A 20,326-nucleotide genomic window follows, 5' to 3' on the forward strand; every position below is an offset into this window, starting at 1 on the left:
CTCTTCGGGCGGTTGCGGTAGCAGCTGCTCTTCAGTTGGCAGCAGCTCCTCTGGTGGGTGCTGTTCACAGCTGTGGTGGCTCTTCTGGCTGGTGGGGCAAGGTTTCACGTACAGCTGCTGTTCCTCAGCAGAGGGTGTGGTGCTCAGGAGGTTGCTGTTGCTTGGATCTGCTGCGTTGATTTAAAGGCACAAAATACAACACAACAAGGCACCACGTACCAGGCACTATACACAAATATATTGACGATATTAATAACCCCAAATAAAGGTGACCACCTGAATTAAGAGAATTAGGGGATAAGGAAGAAGGAAGAGAAAAAGAGAAAAGAGAAAAAAGAAAAGAAAATTAGGGACCAAAAAAAGGAGTGCAAAAATGAAATTGGGAAAAAGGAGGGGGGAAAATAAAAGCGAGAAAAAAAAAGAAAAGAAAAAAGAAGAGCGAAAAGAGAGAATGAAGTGGAAGAGGGGAAGAGACTTTTTTATATGAGGAGAATACTCCTATAGAACAGCCATTAATCCCAACAAATTCCAGCAACAGCTCCCTGGAGATGAATGCAAACTAGAGACAACCAATAATATAATGATGAAAATAGAATGGAGAACACTAATCCCAAAATAAAATAAAGAGAAAATAAAATGGCACTTTAAAAAAAAATGGTAAAATGGTAGCAGTAATAATGCTGGTTAAAAATAAGAAGGTAGTAATTAAAAGGGTAAAATCAGGTGATGGAAAAAAGAAGAGGAAAAAAAAAAAGAAGAAGAAAAAAAAAAAAAGAAAAAAAAATTGGTTTCTTAGTTAAAAGGTGAAAAAAGAAAGAAAAAAAAAATATTGCAGTAGTGAAGGTCCTTCGGTTCTTCTATTCTTCAGTGTGGCTCGCCTTAGACCTGCCAGGTATTCAGGAGAGTGTTGAGTTTCCCTGCGATACCCTGTTCCTCTGTGTTGTAAACCACAGTCCTTATTTTAAAGCAAGCCGCATTTGTTTCCCAGACTGCCTTATTTTGTGTTTAGCAAAGAGTCAGTTTGTGGGTCAGCCTCTGGGTGGCAGTGTTCTGGGGTTGGCCTCTGAGGCTATAGGGCCTCTCTGTCCAGTGGAAGTTCACTGCCCAGAGCTGGCTGCGTAAGAGTTACCAGTGCTGTGTTGTTGCTGGGATTGAAAATCCCTCTATAGGCCAGACCCTGTTAACTCCCAGGGACTGATCAGGTTATTTTAATCCTTGATCTCCTACAGGGTGGAATCTGGGTGTGGCTGTGCTCCTTGCCTGGGGGCTGGGGGGAGGAGTCTCACTCTCTGGAGAGAATGGCTGCCTCAGTCCTGGGCTCAGGGGTGTCTCAGCACTCAATTCGCTGCCACCTCTCCCGGCCCCCCTTCTCTCCTCAGTCTCTCCCCAGATTCCACTCCTCCGCACACTCTCCCTCTCTTCAGCACAGGTGAGTGTCTGTATCCGAAATGTCCCATGAACAGGATTCAGTGAAAACAAACAAACAAACGCCGGCCGCAGAAACGGGGAAGGCTTGGTTTCTGTAAGCTTCTTCTCTTACCGGGACTGCATGGTCTGGTCAGCTCTTCAGGCTGCCCCCTTTAGGCTCAGTCCTCCGTGATCACAGAACCCAGCTCGCAATTCCCCCGGCGGCGCCAGGAATCCCGCGGTTCTCCTTTCCCCCGTTAGCGGCTGTGCCTGTCCCAAGGGACGCGGCTGTCTGCCACGCGGTCTCCCTCCGACTCTCTGGCTCAGAGGTCTGGCAAACTTTCCTGCCCAAATCCCTGGTTTTTTTTACCGTTCCAGGGGAGTTCTGCTCTTCCCGGCTGCAAACCGTCTCGCCAGCTGAGGAATTTCGCCAATTCGGGGTGGATGTTACTAGTTTCAGCTGCTCACTCCAATTGCTCAGGGACACGACCTGGGACGCGTCTGCCTATACCGCCGCCATCTTCAAATCAAAATCCAAATATCAAAAAATTTCTATATGTGACACGGCACGAGAGTTAAGTTAGGGTTTTTCAAAATGCTGACACGCCGAGCTCAAAAGGTTCGCCGGCACTGGGCTAGTAGGTAGGGAACTAGCTGGGACCACTCCCTCTGCGAGGCAGGGCTGTGTCTATTTGTGCACATCCAGATTACTTGCTCTACAGTCACCTTAGTGATTGGCATATAGTAGACACTCCTTAAATATTTGCCAAATTAATGGGAAAACGACCTAACCTGTATCCTGAGCCCAGTAGCTGAGTGACTGAGTGAAGCACGCCCTACCTGGCCTGCACGCAGTCTGAGCCCGGCTGTGCTGTGTGCTGAAACACCCACACAGCAGCGAAGTGCTGGTAACCACCGGCTCCTGACAGCCTCTGGTTAACTGGACTGTGCAGGAATCCTGCGAGCTGATTGTTAACCACAGTCACTATTAAACATTAAACTGCAACTTGCTGCAAATCTCCTCCCAACGCCTCATTCAGCAATATTATGCTGGGTGCTTGAAGCTGGCTCTGGCGGGAATATTCACATCGCGGAAATCAGCAAAAGCCCCAAATCGAGGGCGGATTTACCTTTGTTTATGGTTTCAAGTCTAGACTCTGGACTTAAGCGACAGAGGCAATGTTAATAATGCACTTTAAACTGAAAGTGTACCATGTCTGTAGCCATGACATCATGAAGAGCACCAAAAAAGTGAGGAAAATTTCTTTTAGTATTTGAAAACTATTATCCACTGTAGCAACAAAATCACTCATGTCATTAACATGCGGGTAGAGTTCTGCCGTTTCACTGAACATACATCTCTGCTGTTGCACTTCTGTCTTGCTCATAAACGTAAATGAAAATATCAACCAATGTTCATGTCAGCTGTAACCACAGGCTGGCTACCGATACATGCGTTTGGCAAAAATCAACAAAAACATTCTGTGAGGCCCGATAGGCTATATGGAATCAGAAGGAAGGGTACTGCATATTTATTATTTGTCATCGTGTCCTTTAATCTAACGCCTTTGTGTGCAGACTGATGCATTCCGGGTTTGTGGGTTTCTGGAGAGCTGGTTGTTAAACACTGACCAGCAGCCCCGCGTTCCACCCCTCGCTGCAAGTATTGTTCTCCTAGGGAGGGAGCGTGAGGTGCCCAAATCAGAGAGCGCTGAGGGGGCGGTGCAAGGGCAGGACAGGCTGAGTCATGTTCGTGGGAGGCAGAGAAGTCGGAGTTCCGTGGAGCTGCCATGGAGCTCGGCTTGCAGGCTCGGCAGAGAATGAGATGCCCCGTGAATTTCTGACATGTGGGCTTTAACATTCCGGTGCTGTGAGCTCTCTCAAAGGTGTCTGCCACCAGCCTCCCTTCCCCAGGGGCCGCAATCCACCTCCTCCTCAGGGTGGTGTTATGTACAGGTGGGAGGAGAATTCTTATTTAAACCTTTCAAAAGCAGGCGACTTGGTAACTAATAGCACAGCCCTGTCAGGAGTGAGCACATTTCCCTGAACTAATCTCTGTCGGTGAAGAGGCATTGTTCCAACTCTGCCACAGGAACCCCAGCTTCCAGGCCTCCCCTCGAGCCTGCGGGGCGGTTCTGTGCTCCTTGGGGCAAACTAAGGCAATGGAGGGAAAAGGAGGCTTGCAGTAAAGTGTTACTCTGACTGGAACATGAGCTGCAGAGCCTTTCCTGGTGACCTGGCTCCCATCACTCCTAGTGGCTCCCGAGGTGTTTAGGTGTTTTTGCCCTTGTGGTTATTTCGGGACGTGCCCAGTCAGCACGCCCTTTCCCTGCTTGCAAGGTCAGAGTAGAAACTGCGGTGAGATGCAGGTGTCTGGACAGCATTTGTTTCTTCTTGCGCATTTAAGGGTATAATTGTGCAATTGTCAGATATTCTTACTGATGTCAATTAATTCATTGTTCGTGGGGGTAGGCTGGTTTCATTCTTTTGATGACAGAATTCAGGAAAATTGGAAATTTGCTCGTTTTTTTAAAAAAATATATCTTATTGATTTTTTTACAGAGAGGAAGGGAGAGGGATAGTTAGAAACATCGATGAGAGAGAAACATCGATCAGCTGCCTCCTGCACACCCCCTACTGGGGATGTGCCCGCAGCCAAGGTACATGCCCCTGACCAGAGTCGAACCCGGGACCCTTGAGTTCTCAGGCTGACGCTCTATCTCCTGAGCCAAACCGGTTAGGGCAGAAATTTGCTTGTTTAAACTGAGAGACTGAATATACAAATGGACAGTTGCCAGACCATATATAAAAATTCCAAGCTACCATCTACTGTCATCAGCCCAGGAAGCCGGCCTAAGTCAGACTTACAGGAAGCCAGACGGCTACCTCTTCCAACAACCCAGGAAGTCAAACAAAAGCTTCGATAACAATTGGCCCCAAATGACCAGGACGTGATTACAAACTGACAGCTTCCCATATTTTTGTCCCCCCTTGCAACTGAGAGCCAACGGAAGAAAGCCAAACAGACGCCCTAACTGACCACAGGGAGGCCCACCCCTGACCACCTGCCTCCAGCTCCCAGGCCCACAGCCCCTCAGGGCACATGGGCCGCCCTCTCCCCCTCTAAGCGCTCCCTCTCCTGCCCGCCTTGGCGTCTCTGCCAAACACACGTGATGGCGGTTGACCCTCTTGCGGCAGCAGGTTCTGGGTAAGTAGCCTTTGCTTGTCCTTGTTTGGTTGGTCTTTGTTGCCACAACCGTGAAGCAGAAAGGCACCCCGAGGTCATCTTGAGGCCAGCCTGGCCCCGGGCTGTCTCCCTGGAAGGACTGGGCATCTTTCTGGTGGTGCTTCAGGGCCCTCAGCACTGAGCCTCTCCCAGGGAAACAGCTGAAGCCTGGTCCCCCTTCATTTAGGCGTCCCCAGGGGGACATCAGCTGTTCCCTTCCATCAGGCAGGCCCCTCGGTGGCCGCCAGCTTTCAGGGGCTCCCAGGGGACATGATTTGCTCTCTGACTTCCAGGCCAGATGAGTATTCTGTCCTTGGCTCTATATATTGGGAAAATGAAATGACAAGTCTCTTGTTCGGACCACATTTCTGGGTATGAAATCCAACTCTTGGAGAGCACAGACCTCAGTGGTGCCTGGTGAAACCCACTGGCTTCAACCCAGATGAATGCTTGGTGGACCCTACTGGTTCTCTTCCCTAAACTGAGTAAAAGATGATGTTCAGGGTCCCCAATTAAATGGGAGACAGAGTCTCAACGTATTAGTTAGGAACAGAAGATAAACTAGGTCAGAATGAGTCGGCACCCTAGATCTCAATTCTCTTAGGAAAGACTGTCTTTGCATGAGTGAGAACTACAAATTGAACAAGCTACATATTTGCATCTTGGTTGGTTGTCATGGACAAGCACTCATTTCTGCTTCAATCAGCTCGGCTTTCTGAGAAAACAATGTAGCAACAATACAACCCAACTTTTCACCTCTGCAGTCAGCCAACACACCTGACGGCAGCCAGGGTCTCCTTCCACTGGAGCAAAGCAAAGGCCTTTTTCAGTCTAGCAGGAGAGGGAGGACGCAGACCTGCTCTAGGTCTCCAATTATTCCTTCCCTTGCTAGACCTCATGCACAGCACATTAGCACACTGGAGCTTCTGGAAAACCCTGCTTCCAGTAAAGGAAACCGGCTTTACTTTCATCAGCGTGCACCATCCCTTGGGAAGTATGGAATACAGACAGTGCTCGGGTGACGTCCGACTCGATGTACTTCGTTTGGTGGTTACGTCGCCATCTCCCGTCTATTTATAAAAAAAAAGTTCCGTCATTTCGACGTATGTGCATATGTGCTTTATGTTTTTTATTATTTATTTACCATAAGTAAAGGTCAGGAATTGTTCTCTTTTTAATTTGTTTTACTGTTTCACTTCATTGCTGCTGAGTCTGTGCTCCATGTGAGGGACGTAGGTGCTTATGTAGGTGGGTTCCGACTTACGCCGTAGGAACGGATCTCCGACATCAGCTGAGGACCTACTGTATGTCTTGGGAAATATTTAGTCCAATCTGTTAATTTTTCATTTGAGACAAATGAAGCCCAGAGTTGGGTGGCCTACGAAGGCTACACAATTTCGGTGACAAATGCAGGACAAGCTCCCTGCTCTCGGGGAAGCAGTCCTCACACACCTGCTCAAATGTTTCTCCTCAGGATTTAAAACAAAGGAATCTTACAGGATAATTCCAGGACGTCGGAGCCTCCTGCGGCCAAGCACAGGTCCTTGAGGGAAGCAGGACTCGGACCTGAGGGCCCTGGGGCTCACCGGTCCGAGGAAGTGACTGCCTGGAGGACACTCCTTTCAGGGGAAGTGCATGACATGCTGTGTCTCAGGTACCGTGGTGTCCGGGCTGCTCGCCTGTTTACTGCGGGGTGAGAACAGAGATTCAAGGATTTCTCCTTTTAAGAACAGGACTGCACCCACAACAGGGTCAAAGTGCAAGACTGTGACAGGTGGTTCATACAAGACCCTCAAGGTGGCACCTGGGAGATAGGAAACACGGAGAAACAACAGACCATCTGAATGAGACGGAGGTCAGACCAAAGGAGATGCGGTGCCCATGGTGCCCTGTGTGCAATGGGACTGGTGTCAGGACCGCCATATTCTTCCCCATCTTGGAGAAGAGTGGGAACAGCAAGCCCACACCCTAATGGTTGAAGACAGTGGGCTGTGGCTGGCATGGCTGAGGCAACTTGGTTAGTAGTTTGAGATACTGCCATGCGAGAGCCTTCATCATCCGAGGCCCCCACCCACCCCCTTACCTTTTTCGTGGGGCGAGGGAGCTGTGGTTGTGTGTGCAGGGAAACTGGGCTCAGGAAGTGCCCGGAACAGAGCAAAAGCAGGAAACCCAGGAAAGGGCAAGCGTGAGGCATGAGGCATTGCTCTCCTTACCTGACACGGCTTCCCGCCCAGGTCCTGCTGAGGCCGGCGCTTCTATGCTTGAAGCTGGCATAACAGGAACTGTGGGCAAGTTTAGGAAACGAGCCTTCTCCACGTGGATTCTTTCACAGTCTTTAGTGCATCGAGCAACTGCTTCTAAGACGCACAGAGAAACGAATCGCAGACCTGCTCCTGTGTGGCACCGGGCGAGGAGCACAGCCTGGGGCCGCGTGCTCCCTTTTCTGACATCTCAAGAGCCAGCGCTCTCCGCTGCTGCAGGGATGAGCTCGCCTGCTGCCGGCGAGGGCTCCCACCTTGATGCTGCCTTTCTCAGGAGGTGACTACGTGTAAGTAGCTCACAGCTCATTACAGGCAAATCGTTACGAAACACCAGAGAGAGAGGCTGGGAATAAACCAGGTCTGTTCATTAATGTGACCCAGAAATCTTGGATTCTATTTCAGATCTTTTTGTGTGTGTCTGTGTGTATGGAATCCAGAAATCACTTCAGCCTCTGGATGCTTCAAGTTTCTCCTGAAAGGAAAGGAAGGCAAAAGGTACCCACTGCATAATGGGGCTTGGAGACTTAGTGGTGCGCTCTTGGAAAGTGGCAATGCAGTCTCCAGGAGGCAGTCATTCTCTTCCACGGTGAGTTTTTGGGGCAAAGGTACAAGAACTAAACCGACTCTCTATTCTTTCAACACTGCCAGGAAAAGCATTCTGAACACTAGAATAAAAAGAGCATGCGTCCTTTTCAAAATAAGTTTTAGAAGGAAAGGGATTTGCTATGTTTTCTTACCAGGGCTTTAAAAACAAATCACTTCTGGAGATTCTGACTCACACTGAATGAACGGCCCACAGCTGACCCTGGGCCCTTAGCACAGACCCAGACCCAGACCCAGCCTGCTGTTAAGGTTTTGGTCCCTTGTATTTTGGGGGAGAGGGAGAGTGGAGGTTTGTTATCAACAAGGTCTCCTTGCTACCTGGTTTAACTGATTAAAGGTACAATGCATATTACCTTGAAATTCACAAACTTTCATAATAAGAGGTATATTTTGATTCTTCTACAAAATTCAGGTCAGTTAGCCGTGTATGACTGCTACTATTTAAAGCACAGATTTATAGTCTGATGGTTATTTTAAAACTTAGTGCATGCTTAGAAAATAAGACTTGACAGTGGTTTGTGGTTCTGTCTCCTAAGCCCGAGTCATTGGGTATCTATTTTTATCTTTGAAAAGAGCAAAGGAGTAGTTGTGTAAATGTACCCGTGAACTAGTATTTACAGATGAGCCTCCCAGCCCGACTCCCTCCTCTGGGCAGAGTGAGGAGGTGCACAAAGACACATTACTAATGATAATTAACAGCTACATTAGCACTTTAGAGCAGGGATCCTCAAACTTTTTAAACAGGGGGCCAGTTCACTGTCCCTCAGACCGTTGGAGGGCTGGACTATAGTTAAAAAAAAAAACTATGAACAAATTCCTATGCACACTGCACATATCTTATTTTGAAGTAAAAAAACAAAATGGGAACAAATACAATATTTGTATTTGCATGTGCCCCGCGGCCGTAGTTTGAGGACCCCTGCTTTAGAGGAACTGCTCAAACCTGGTTTTAGTAACCATCCCACAGAGCAACAGAGAAGGTGTCGGTGACTGTGTAGGTGCTGTGACAGCTGCATCCTGAGTGGGTCCTCTTTAAACAAACAAGAAAAAGCAAAACACAGCCAAACCGGTTTGGCTCAGTGGATAGAGCGTCAGCCTGTGGACTGAAGGGTCCCAGGTTCAATTCCGGTCAAGGGCATGTACCTTGGTTGTGGGCACATCCCCAGTAGGGGGTGTGCAGGAGGCAGCTGGTCGATTTTCTCTCTCATGGATGTTTCTAACTCTCTATCCCTCTCCCTTCCTCTCTGTAAAAAATCAATAAAATATATTAAAAAAAAAAAAAAAAAAGCAAACACAAACTCAAACCAGCTCATCAGGAAGACAGCATACCCCTGACCTCTCAGAAAGAGCGCCGATGGTAACACCTCAGGGCACCAACCAGGGACCAAAGCAACCAGGGACCAAAGCAGCAACAGAGAGCGGCAGTTTCTGCACACAGCAATTGATTTTTTTTTTCAGTTTCTGCACACAGCAATTGATTTTTTTTTTCAGTTTCTGCACACAGCAATTGATTTTTTTTTTCAGTTTCTGCACACAAGCAATTGACTTTTTTTTTGATCTGCAAAATTTTATTAAGCAATAGCTGGACAACTCTTACAACTTCAAATCATCAAGAAAAAATAAGGAGATTAATCCATCTCAATAAAGACAGAAAATAACTTGGACAAATCACACCATTTGGAATGCAAACCATGAATGCCTTCTAGAACACCTCCCTCACAATCTAATACACAAAATACCTAAGAAGAGAGGCAAATCAGGTGAGCTCTTTAGAATGCAATTGATAATCTCAACATATATTGCTTGGAAAGTAACACAAAGCAGGGTGCTGAACTGAAAGCAAACCAACACCACGGAACCGAGGTGCATGGGGCAGTGCACCATTCCCGAGGTTTGGACAAGAACATGCTGGTGGTCTGGTTTGGTCTGGGACCTGTGCACCTGCATCGTGCATTTACAGTTAAAAAAAAAAAAAAGGAGAAAGAAAATGACAGTAGTAATAAACTCAGAAATTATGTCCAAATTTACAGTACCAAAGTAATGCATTTATAAACAAATGCAAAAACAACACCCCTTTGGTAAAGAATACAGTGCCTTTTTCAGTCAAACACGTAACCCATGCTTTTCTACAACACGAAAAAAATTTTTTATCTACAATAAACGAGATCATAGAACCCTATCCCTCCCCTTTAAAAGAACTTGTAAACAGAAAATATAGGTACAAGTGAAGTTACAAGAAAATTGCACAGAGCCGAAGAAATGAAAACAAAATAAGCCACAACCCTTCAGAGTTTTATCAGCCAAAGATAAGAAAATACACGAATGGTGAAGAGTTTTGAGATGTGTGCTATTACAAAATCCCAGGAACTCAAACAACATTTTTGACACATTTTGTCTCAACTAACTTTGTTCACAACCGTTGACTTGGCCAAGTGATGGATGGTCCACACAGGAACACAATGGGCTGTTTTCCCAGAAACCTGAACTTGAACACTGCAGAGCACACTCAAGAATTCAAGAGGGCCTAGGCCTACACTCCTGTCTTTTTTTTCCGATGTACTTGATGGTCTTTGGGGCAAGTGGTGATTTATTTTAGGGCTGTTCCCAAGGGCGGCCACTGAGCAAGGTGGACTCAAGGGGAGGTTCCTGTCTTATCTGGAATTGGTGCTTTTGTGTAATTTTATGAAAAGTGCGTTTTTCTAGAGGTGAATCTTCAAAAGATATTACTTAAAATGCCCTGATTTACATTCAGTAGATAGCTCATTAACATGGACAAGAAATATCTCTACAGAACGGCAATGTTCTGAAACATACCCTCCGAATATGTAAAGTGGAGTGAACTCATTTTGAGCTCTTAGCTGTTAGAGTTGGACAGGAGTTTAGATTGCCCAGCTCATCCCTTTCATTTTACAGATGGACAAGTGGAGGTCCAAGGTCACCCTCCAACTTTGTGGCGGATCAGGTTTGATCCTGGGTCTCCTGACTTTCTGCTCTGATTACAGGATAAATGTACGAGTTTTCACATGTCCCCGTGGGACACTCAACAAGGGAGCAATGGCCTTGGAGGAAAAATACTAACCTGCATGATCCAGACATCTACTACCATTCGAGCTTTGACATTCTCTGCCTCCTTTACATCAATTTTTTTCAAAATTTACATTCAGTGGATGGACTGTATAAAAATCTATGCCTTTGGTTTGATGAGGCTAGAGTTAAGACAAATTTAAAATTTTGTTTGTTTGTTAATACACTACTTTCCTCAAAAAGGCATGGATTTTTATGTAGTTGACTGTTTACTGGGCTAATCCTATATAATAAAAGCCTAATATGCTAAGTGTTCAGTCATCCGGTTGTCCGTTCAACCAATCAAAGTGTAATATGCTAATGATACTAGTATACTAAGGCCACTCAACCGCTCGCTATGATGTGCACTGACCACTAGGGGGCAGATGCTGCTGGGGTCCGGCCAATCGGGACTGAGCGAGACGGGCTGGACATGCCCTGGAGCCCTCCCGCGGTCCCTCCCCGGCTAGCCAACCTCCCGTGTTCCTCCCTGACCCGATCGTGCACTGGTGGGGTCCCTTGGCCTAGCCTGCACCCTCTTGCAATCCGGGACCCCTCGGGGGATGTAGGAGAGCCAATTTCGGCTCAATCCTGTAGGCTAGGCTGAGGGACCCCACTGGTGCACGAATTCATGCACCAGGCCTCTAGTATTTTTATGTGTAGGGATTCAATGAGGTATCTTAATATTCATAAATTGCTACCAATAAACATAAAGTATGTAGAATTCTGCTGCTTAAAGTACTGCCTTTAGTAGCGCTTAACAAATTGAGAATGACTGAATGAAAACTATTTTTAAAATAAGTGAAGGCATCACCATTAGCTTAGAAGACAGAACACTGCTGCAGACATCTGTTTAAGTAGACCTGGCACCTGAAATTACCTGCTCCTGGGACGGGTGAGCAGAGCAGCGCTAATTCAGAGGCTCACTACGTGTGCAAAACATCCAGGACGAGGCCTGTCTCCAAGTGGGGAAAATGCCTTTTGGGGAGTGGTCAAAGAATTAAGAAGTTTAGTTAATTATTTGCTACAATACATTCTCTTTACACATGTATTTGTAGCATCAATTCCAAGGATTTCCCCCAATATTTCCTCTTAAGAGAAGTTCTAAAAAGTAGCCCCTTTCATGGTCTTTATAGCTCAAAAACCGATCAGAACTTTTAAAACTTATTACTAATAATCCCTTCCTTTGCCACCTACTCTAATCTTAAAAAGTCTCTTTTCATTTCATATCACCTTTTATTTTTAATTAAAAATAAAATTTTCAAAAGAAGGGGAAATATTTTAGGATATGTTATCTCATATGTAATCACTACCTCAAAAAGCAAAGAAAAAATTACTCTTACAGGATTAATAGAAATGTTTTTCCCAATTAGAAAAAGTTACAAACTGTCCAGCAAACCCCCCATCATATCTTCTTTATTTCTTGCAGCAAAATATACTGCTACCAAGTAAGTCGTTACATTCTGTTTTTCTAAGTAAATTATAAAATGGGCATAACTCACCAGTAAATAGTAGTGGTTTCTAGGAACACTATTAAAGCAGGATAAATAATGATCTCTTGGGCAATAAAACAGAAAATTGCATTTAAATTATTCTAGAAATAGGCTATAACCACATTGCACAGCTAATAACCGCTGAAACATCATACCAAGCTACAAAAACTCATATAAAAGAATTAGATAAATCTGAACACATGACTAAATTCTTTTTGGAAGAATTTAGCCACAAAAGAATCAGGTTCAGGTCCACTGTTTTGAAATGTCAGGTGGAACTAGCTGGGAGACGCCCTTCGCCATATTTAAAACCTTATCTGTGTTTCTTTGGGGCTGGAGAGGATGGTGCATGATGGATGCCATCTTGTTCTGGGAAAGGAATGGGACAGTTTCTTTTCTAATTTTTAAACCAAAACAGGGAATTAAGAACATATTTCAAAACTAAAACATGGAATTAAAATTTTTTTTAAAAAATAATTTTTTGTAGTTTTCCACTTTTCTGTTTTCAAACAAAATCCAAACATAGGATAGTTCTTGTGCTCCTGCCCTAAACACCTCACAGATACAAACAGCTGAGAACAATGCACTGGGTCTTGTCACCAGGGCTGAATGCTGCCCAGGGCGTCCGCTGAGGACGGGGTGAGGTGGGAAAAGATAATCTCAGTGGATTTTTCTTCTGCAATTACCCAGCACCTGCCTTAAATACTACAATTTTACCCATGCTGCCCCAGAGGTTCATCTCTATAAATAGTCTGCACAGTTAATAAACAACTGTTTTCCTGGAGCAGATGGTGGGACTTCTGGGCAAGAGATGACCACAACTCTGCCTCTTGATACCCTGGCAAACGCTTAAACATTTTTGCTTACATTTCTAACCTGTTGAAACACAATTCTAGTCAACTGAATTTTAATGTAGCTGAAAGAGGAAAGGAGCGCTTTCAAATCAGCATCGTTAGCATTTTTAGAGAAAGAAAGTGTAGAATAGTGTTGTCTGATGGGAAGGATAACGTCTACTGTCACATTTCAGAGTCAACAATAAAAGAGAGGGAGTAAATGTTACTTCTCAGCCAGAGGGTGCCCAGTGACTCCCGACTCCAGCTGAGAAAACTACAGCCCCCACCGCACCCTGGGACCTGGCCACGTTTCTCTCCTACCTTCTCCTCAAACCAGTCAGACTGAACCCATGGAATTACGACAAATTATAAAACTTAGTGGAGTCTTCATGTCAGCATCCTCCAGAGAGGAGCAGAGCCCTTGTACTATTTCAAGTCACACTACGGAGCTCGCCATGCGTGCACGTGCGGGATTTTCCTCCTCGCCCGTCACCCCTTCCCCCGCACCATCAGGAGCATATCTTACTCATACCTGGTAATAGCGCCCCTGTAGAAAGCCTATTTTTATTAGTCAAACAGTGTGTTTGCCAAAATACCCTTCATTGATCAAGTCAACTTTAGGGGAGTAACATTAACATGTGTGAATTAAATGTTGTCCCTCCAGAGAACCTGTACCTTCAGGGTTTTGGGTGTGTTTTTTTAAAAAAGAGTTTTGATTGTACACTAGTGATGTTGTGGAGAATGAGAAGAATGCACACCCCGTATGTCTCAAAGAACAGCAGGCTATAATGCAGTCTGTCTTCCTTCCGAAGGACCCGTTTGTGTAGCTGACATGAGCAAGCCCAGTGGGACATTACCACAATCAATTATGTTTCCAAAAAAACACCAGGTGCCTGGTATCTTTGCTTCCAAACACCTCTCTTCTGTATTATTTTGTTTGATTAAAAAGAAAGACAATAAAGAATAATAAAAGCCCAAACAAACGACAACGCTAACGGTCGGTGCCCTCTCCTGGGCCTGAGAGACTTTTCCAGTTTGCTCTTGTCTTCTGGGCCCCAGGCACCCAGCCCCTTGCGGGCTCCTCTACCATTTGTGATCAGGCCTCTCTGAAAAGGCTCCTCTGTCTCTTTCTGCTCCCCAAGCCAGTCTCTTCATTTGAGGCGCTGCGTCACGTTGGCCAGGGCCACCGCGAAGGCCTGCACAGCTGAGAAGGGGTACTGGAAGTCCAGAATGTATGCATTGCCATCGATCCTTCCAAACTGCATCACCTGGAGGGAGGGCATCGAAGCAAAGACATTATAAGAAAACAAGGTGGAACAGGGCAATCAGGCCAGAGCGGCTCGTGATGGAGGCAGACAGCACAGTCTAGGACAGTGGTTCTCAACCTTCTGGCCCTTTAAATACAGTTCCTCATGTTGTGACCCAACCATAAAATTATTTTCATTGCTGTAATGAAACTTCATAACTGTAATGTTGCCACTGTTATGAATCATCATGTAAGTATCTGATATGCAGGATGGTCTTAGGCGACCCCTGTGAAAGGGTCGTTTGACCACCAAAGGGGTCGCGACCCACAGGTTGAGAACCGCTGGTCTAGGAGTTATTTTTGCCAACAAAAGTGACTCTGGGAGGCTTCTAATTCTAACTATGAATTTGTCAGAAACAAAGGAATGGAGGAATATATTAAACAATGCAGCGGGGAGACAGGGAGCAAAATTCAGGGCGTGGGAAGCTCCACAGGTCAAATGAAGCGGTTTCCTCACCAAGGAGACAGATAGGAGAAAGCAGAAAGAAGAATCTATAAGCTGAAAGAGGCTTAAGAGGAACATCAACTGTCATTGTCAAATGTCACTGCTCAGAGAGGGACAAACACAGCACACCTCCTTCCCATCATGCTCACCTCCCCAGCCTGCTTTCCTTTGTCATTTCAGTACTTGCTGTGACCATCACATAACTGTCACATTACATGCTTTTTATTTGTGGTCTTTCTTCCATTTTTGTAGACTCCATGAGGCCAGGGCCTTTCTGTTGACCTCACTGCTTTCATTTCTGTACTCAGAGCAGTTAGAAATGTATTTATGAAAACAGGAAGCCATCCAGATTGGCCCGTGGGCCAGTTTGCCAGCTCCCTGCTCGGAAGCTTGCCAGGCATATAGCAGGTGCTCAATAAATATTCGTTGGGTGAATGAATGAAAATGGGATTTAAACATGAGAAGTGAAGGGAATTCCCAGGATAGTAGAGGAGGGTAGTCCCAGCACAACAGCTATGCCGCAGGGCTAGAGCCAGCATTCTGGGTTGGAGCAGAAAGAACTGACAAATTACCCACCGAGTTTAACTGTACTGAGAGGAGATTTACATCCTGCCACAGGACTGGGGAATGACTTAGCAATAAATACATAGAGAAATAAGCCAAACACAACTGGGTAATTATTATGTCTAGAAAAAAAGCCTATACGATAAAAAAGGCAAATGTAACTAAACCCTACTATGTGGCTCAGCTGTGAAACATTTACTGGCATAATAAGGTGACAGGTGACTACTGATTTAACTAAGAAAAGCCAAGGGTCCGAGGGGGGAGAGAACTGGCCCCCATCTAAGCGGGTCAGTTGGTTTCCACATTTCACGGGTGGCCTTTGGAAAATGATCCTCAAAGGCCAAAGCACCGAGACCCCTCACCTGGTTTTAAAAACCCAGAGAAGCCTCGATTCCAGCCAGGCCCGGGGGCACCCTTACCTGCCGCCCCTCCAGCTCGATCTGGAAGTTCTTGGCCGACTCCTGGGTCACGCGCCCGCCGAAGTCCAGCTGGTACACCTGGGTGGCCTCGTTCCAGAGAGGCTGCTTGTTGGCCATCACGTACACGAAGCCCTGGCTGCCCAGCCGCCCGTCCTCCCTCTCGCTGGCTTTCCGGCACTTGAACTCGTCCAGCTCGCTGGCTGTGCGCAGGCTCCGCTTGCTCTTCCAGCCCTTCTTGCTGCCCTGGCTCTGGTTCATCAGCTCGTCCCCGCTGATGAACAGCTCTGGCTCACTCTCCGAGCTGTCCTGGAACTCGTTCGTCTTATTCAACTTCTTCGACTTCAGCTGGTCTTTCTGACTCTTCACTTTCTTTTTCTCTCTCCCCAGGCGGGGGCTGGAGATCAGGGAATTAAAGTCACTCAGAGTCCGCGCCTCCTTCTTCACTTTGCCCTCGGTGATGGCCTGGACATTCCCTTCCTCCGCTCGGCTGTCCAGGCGCTTCCGGTTCTTTTTCCCGAATTTCTCTGTCCGCTGGGGGACTGGGCTTTCCGTCAGAGAGAGGACCTCCTGGAAGTTGTCTGAGGCCTCTGCCATCACCTCTGTACCCAGGTGGCTTTGGAGGTCGCTGGGTGGTGGTGGGGACACCAGGGGCTTCTCCACCACCAAGTGTGCCTTGGGGGGGAGAGTGCCCTGGGGGTTCTGCATGGGCGGGCACGCGCTGTAGGAATTCCAGGGGTGCAAGGCGATGGATGGCAGCTGTAAACTTGAGCACGTGCTGCTTCCGGGGTACATGGGGGGCAAGGTGCAGTAGGACAGGCTGGAAGGGTAGGCCGGCTGCAGGACCACAGCGGGCTCCTGCTGTGCAAACTGTGTTGGGGACAGGGAATCTTTTGAGCAGGGAGCCTGAACTCCTGGCAAAGGGGGGTTATAGCTTCCTGGATACGGCACTCCCATCCCATAGCCCGTCTGGAAAGTGGCAGTAGGGCTGGTGGGAGACTTGGGGGAGATAAAGGGCACTCGGGACACGTCCAGGTGCTGGCTCTGACCTACGACCAGGGGGGGCAGTTTCAGGGGGTTGGGCCCTCCAGTCTGTGCTGTCCTTTCCTGAGGCACCCAAATGTCCTCCCCCAGCACAGGGTCCCACTGGTAAGGGGGTGGCCGTTTTACGGGCACAGCAGCTTCAGGCAGTGGGGTGTGCCGCAGCGGCTTTTCCACCGGACAGTGCTGGGCCAGCGCCTCATCCTCGGTGAAGGCTGAGTTGACATAGTCGGTGCGCTCACGGGCACCCTCGGGCGGGCTCAGGAGGCTGTAGGAGGACTGCGAGGCCAGCGGGGAGGTGCTGGCCGCCTGTGCACCCCCTGCGCCGGCCACACCCCCTCCACTGCACTGACTGCAGGTGTAGAGGGCTGCCGGGGGCCGCAAGGGGAACTGTGCTGTGCCCTTGGGCTTGGCCGGGTGCGGGTGCTGCAGCGGCAGGTGCACCCGCGGGGGCTCAGCAGGCGCCGCCGCCTTGAGCACCACCTCGCGGTTATTCCTGCGCAGCGTGGCGTGAATGAGGCCTCCGTCCAGTCGCTGCGCTGAGACCCGGCTGGAGGCCAGCGGGCCTGCCAGGTCGGGATAGGGAGGCGGGTCTCCCGTGGGGATGGAGTAGCGCGGGACCGTCAGGCGGTTCAGGGTGGCGCTGGTGCAGGGCTGAGGCACCTTCTTCTCGGTGGCAGTGACCCTCAGGGTGGCCGCGCTGCCTGGGCCGGGGAGGGTGTAGGTGTTCTGAGAGCAGAGCATCCGCGTCCGAGGCCGGCACACCTCCTCCACGTTGCCGCTGCTGTCGAAGGTGGTGATCCTCTCGTAGCCCAGGGGCGGCTGGTAATGCACGGCCGTGGGGTACAGCGAGAAGTCGCCCTTCTTCAAGCACACATCCACAGGGGGCTGCGGGGGCGGGGGCGGGGGCGGCGGCGGGGCAGTGGTGGGGGCGGCAGGGATGGTGCCTGGGTAGGGCGGTGGGGGGTTCAGCTTTGCCACCTGGATCTCCTGGGGGGCGCCGAACACCACGGCGTCCCCCTCAGCAGCCAGCTGCGGCCTCAGCGCCTTGGCGGGCTTCTGCAGGTGCTCGTGCTCGCGGTCTCCGTGCTCCACCACCGACAGCTGGACGGGCCCCTGTGCAGGCGGCAGCAGGGACAGCTGCGGGGGGTTCGGGATGAGACGGCCCATCTCTACGCCCCCGAAGATCACCTGTCCAGGGCTGGAGTAGCGGTTGGAGACCGGGTACTGGGTGGCATTCTCACTGGCATGCTCAGCTGCGCCCATGGCCGTGGTCTGATTGGTCAGGACGTCCAGCTGCACGTTCTGATTGGCCAGCAGGGACTGTACCAGCCCGATGCTCTGCGTGGGGGACATGGCTTGCGCTGAGCTGTGGATGGGTGCGATAGGGATGTTCACGGTACAAGGTGGGTTGTTCTCAGGCACGCCAGATGCTCCCGTCACTGGAAGGAAGTGAGAAAAACAAGCTGCTCACAAATAGTACCATGGAACTGGGTCGGAATAAGTAACACCTCTCAATTCATCCAGACCTTTGTCTACAAATGCAATTAGACAGACATGCTTTTGCTGGGGGAAAGCTGATCTGTTCATACAAGTTACATGAAGCTTCTCTGGTGTTTCTGGAAGGGCACCAGGCCACTGGTAGGTCCTGTAGGCAGCCTGTCCTCACCCATTAGCTAAAGGCACTGGCAGGGCTTTTCAAAGACTACACTTTTGAACCTTCTCAATTTGGCACCACGTGCTCAAATGGTACCATGGCAAATACTTGTTTAAAGACGCTTTGTACTCATGATAATCCGAGGAGGTTTCTCCATGGGTCTTGGTCAATGTGGAATGTGCCTGTAGCAAACAGCAGACGTGTATCTGAAATTTCTATGTAAATTAAGTTCCTGTAATAGAACATGTAAAATGGAGTACAGAAACCAATAAAAAAACACACAGCAAATCTTCGTATTAGGGGAAGGCTCATTTCCTAATTTATCTGCTGTTTAGCATTTCAAACAATATGTAAGGTTGGGGTTAGCATATCCTGTCTGTGAGTGGTGAGAACTTAGGGTACACACTTGAGCAATGACCGGCAGATACTGGCAGGTGCCCAGAGCACCCATTCTGTCTGCCCTGTCTAAAGTGGCTGTGAGCAACTTTGCTTACCTGGGCCTCCCTGAGTGCTGTGCGCCAACCAGAATGAGCAGGAAATAGAATTTAAAGGGTCACTGTAAAGGCTGGTGGCCTTTCACCAGAATTACAGAATGAAGCCAGTTGGTTCATCAAAAGCTAAGCCCACCTTGGTTCCTGTAAGAGATGGCCCCTCCCTGAGGTAGTCCTCTAGTGAGATGTAACTCTCGCCTGGCTGCAGGGGTCGGGGTCCTGTCTCAAGTTTCCTATTGTCCCTCTTCAAACCCCTCCTCCAGATGTTCTTTCATCTGTATGGAATACTGTGGGCAGGCATCGTCCCTGCTAAAGGGGAGTCTCTTTGCCATGTCACCAGCATTAAATATAAGTCCTGAGGCAAAATGTTCCCTCCTCTCACTGGGAACCACAGCAGCAGAAAGGGCTGAGCATCAGAGAGCAGGGAGGACGTTCGGGGGACTGAGAGAGACTTCTAAACCCCACATTCTGAAACAGCAGGGGACGTGCCAGGAAGCGCAAGCTGTGGGGCCTCCGCACACTGCAGGTGAGTGTGGCTGCAAGCCCCGCTATTGGGACTGTGGCCATCCAGAACATGGGCTCCACCTCGGACGGCTCCTGTCAGAAAGCACAGGTCACTTTACAGTAAAAACCTGGGCTGAGAGAAGGTCAACCACTCCCCCAGTTCAGAGCCGAGGCGGATGCCTGTCCCTCTCCGCTCCACCACGAGGACCCGCTGTTCGAGAACGACCAGATTCGGAGAATGTGGAGTTTCTTCTGGCTCAGAAACCAGAGACGTTCAGACCCTGCTTGGATATACGTAGAGGAGTCTCTATAGCGTTTATAACATTGAAGGTGGATTTTTTTGAGAATAGTTACATACAAATAATTGGCAGACTAATTAGAAATCATAATCTATTAACCAAAATAGGATCTCCCAGTAGAAAATACTACAGTGGGGCCTTGACTTACGAGTTTAATTCGTCCCATGACGGAGCTCGTAACTCAAATTACTCGTATGTCAAATCAACAGTGAACGAGTGAGACACGTGATGCTGGGCTGATGTTGTGGCGTTCACTGTGACGTTCGCTGTGTCAACTAGCGGTGGGGTATCTGAAGCTGGCTCATAACCCGAATTTTAGCTCGCAACTCAAAGCAAAAAATCTGCCAAGAGACGGCTCATATCTCGAAAAACTCGTTAGTTGGGACACTCGTAAGTCAAGGCCCCACTGTATAGACATTTGAAAATGTATAAGCTGGATGGTGTATGTGACTGACCCATTAGGGCCTCTACATGAACTCTGAAGATTCTGGCAGTGGGAGTGGAACCTGCCAGTCTTACAGCCGCCAAGGTAAGCCTTGTAAGTCCCCTCGCTCATTAAAACTGCCACCGACCCATCTGGAGTGGCCTGCCTTTCTACGGTCTCTCTCTGCCCTCCAGGTAAGGGGCCGTTTTCAGATCCTCCCCGAGAGGCTCCCAAGGAGGTCCTTTCACAACCCACTGGGAGAGGGCTCCTGACAACTAGGTGTCCTGTGTGAG

General features: G+C 48.5%; 1 protein-coding gene across 2 annotated transcripts in view; it reads right to left on the bottom strand.

Annotated features, from left to right (window-relative positions):
• Positions 1-11,004: 11,004 nt before the first annotated feature.
• The window catches only part of TULP4 (TUB like protein 4), a 150,455-nt gene continuing 141,133 nt past the window's right edge, over positions 11,005-20,326 (bottom strand). For both annotated transcript variants that reach the window (XM_036316474.1, XM_036316473.1), the window contains 2 exons: positions 15,621-18,100; positions 11,005-14,154 (listed from right to left, as the gene is read on the bottom strand). In XM_036316474.1, coding sequence (XP_036172367.1) covers positions 14,038-14,154; positions 15,621-18,100 — 2,597 coding nt within the window. In that variant the 3' untranslated portion in view covers positions 11,005-14,037. The remainder of the gene's footprint in view (positions 14,155-15,620; positions 18,101-20,326) is intronic.

This window comes from Myotis myotis, unplaced genomic scaffold (assembly GCF_014108235.1).
Source record: "Myotis myotis isolate mMyoMyo1 unplaced genomic scaffold, mMyoMyo1.p scaffold_m19_p_7, whole genome shotgun sequence".
Taxonomy (NCBI): Eukaryota; Metazoa; Chordata; class Mammalia; order Chiroptera; family Vespertilionidae; genus Myotis; species Myotis myotis.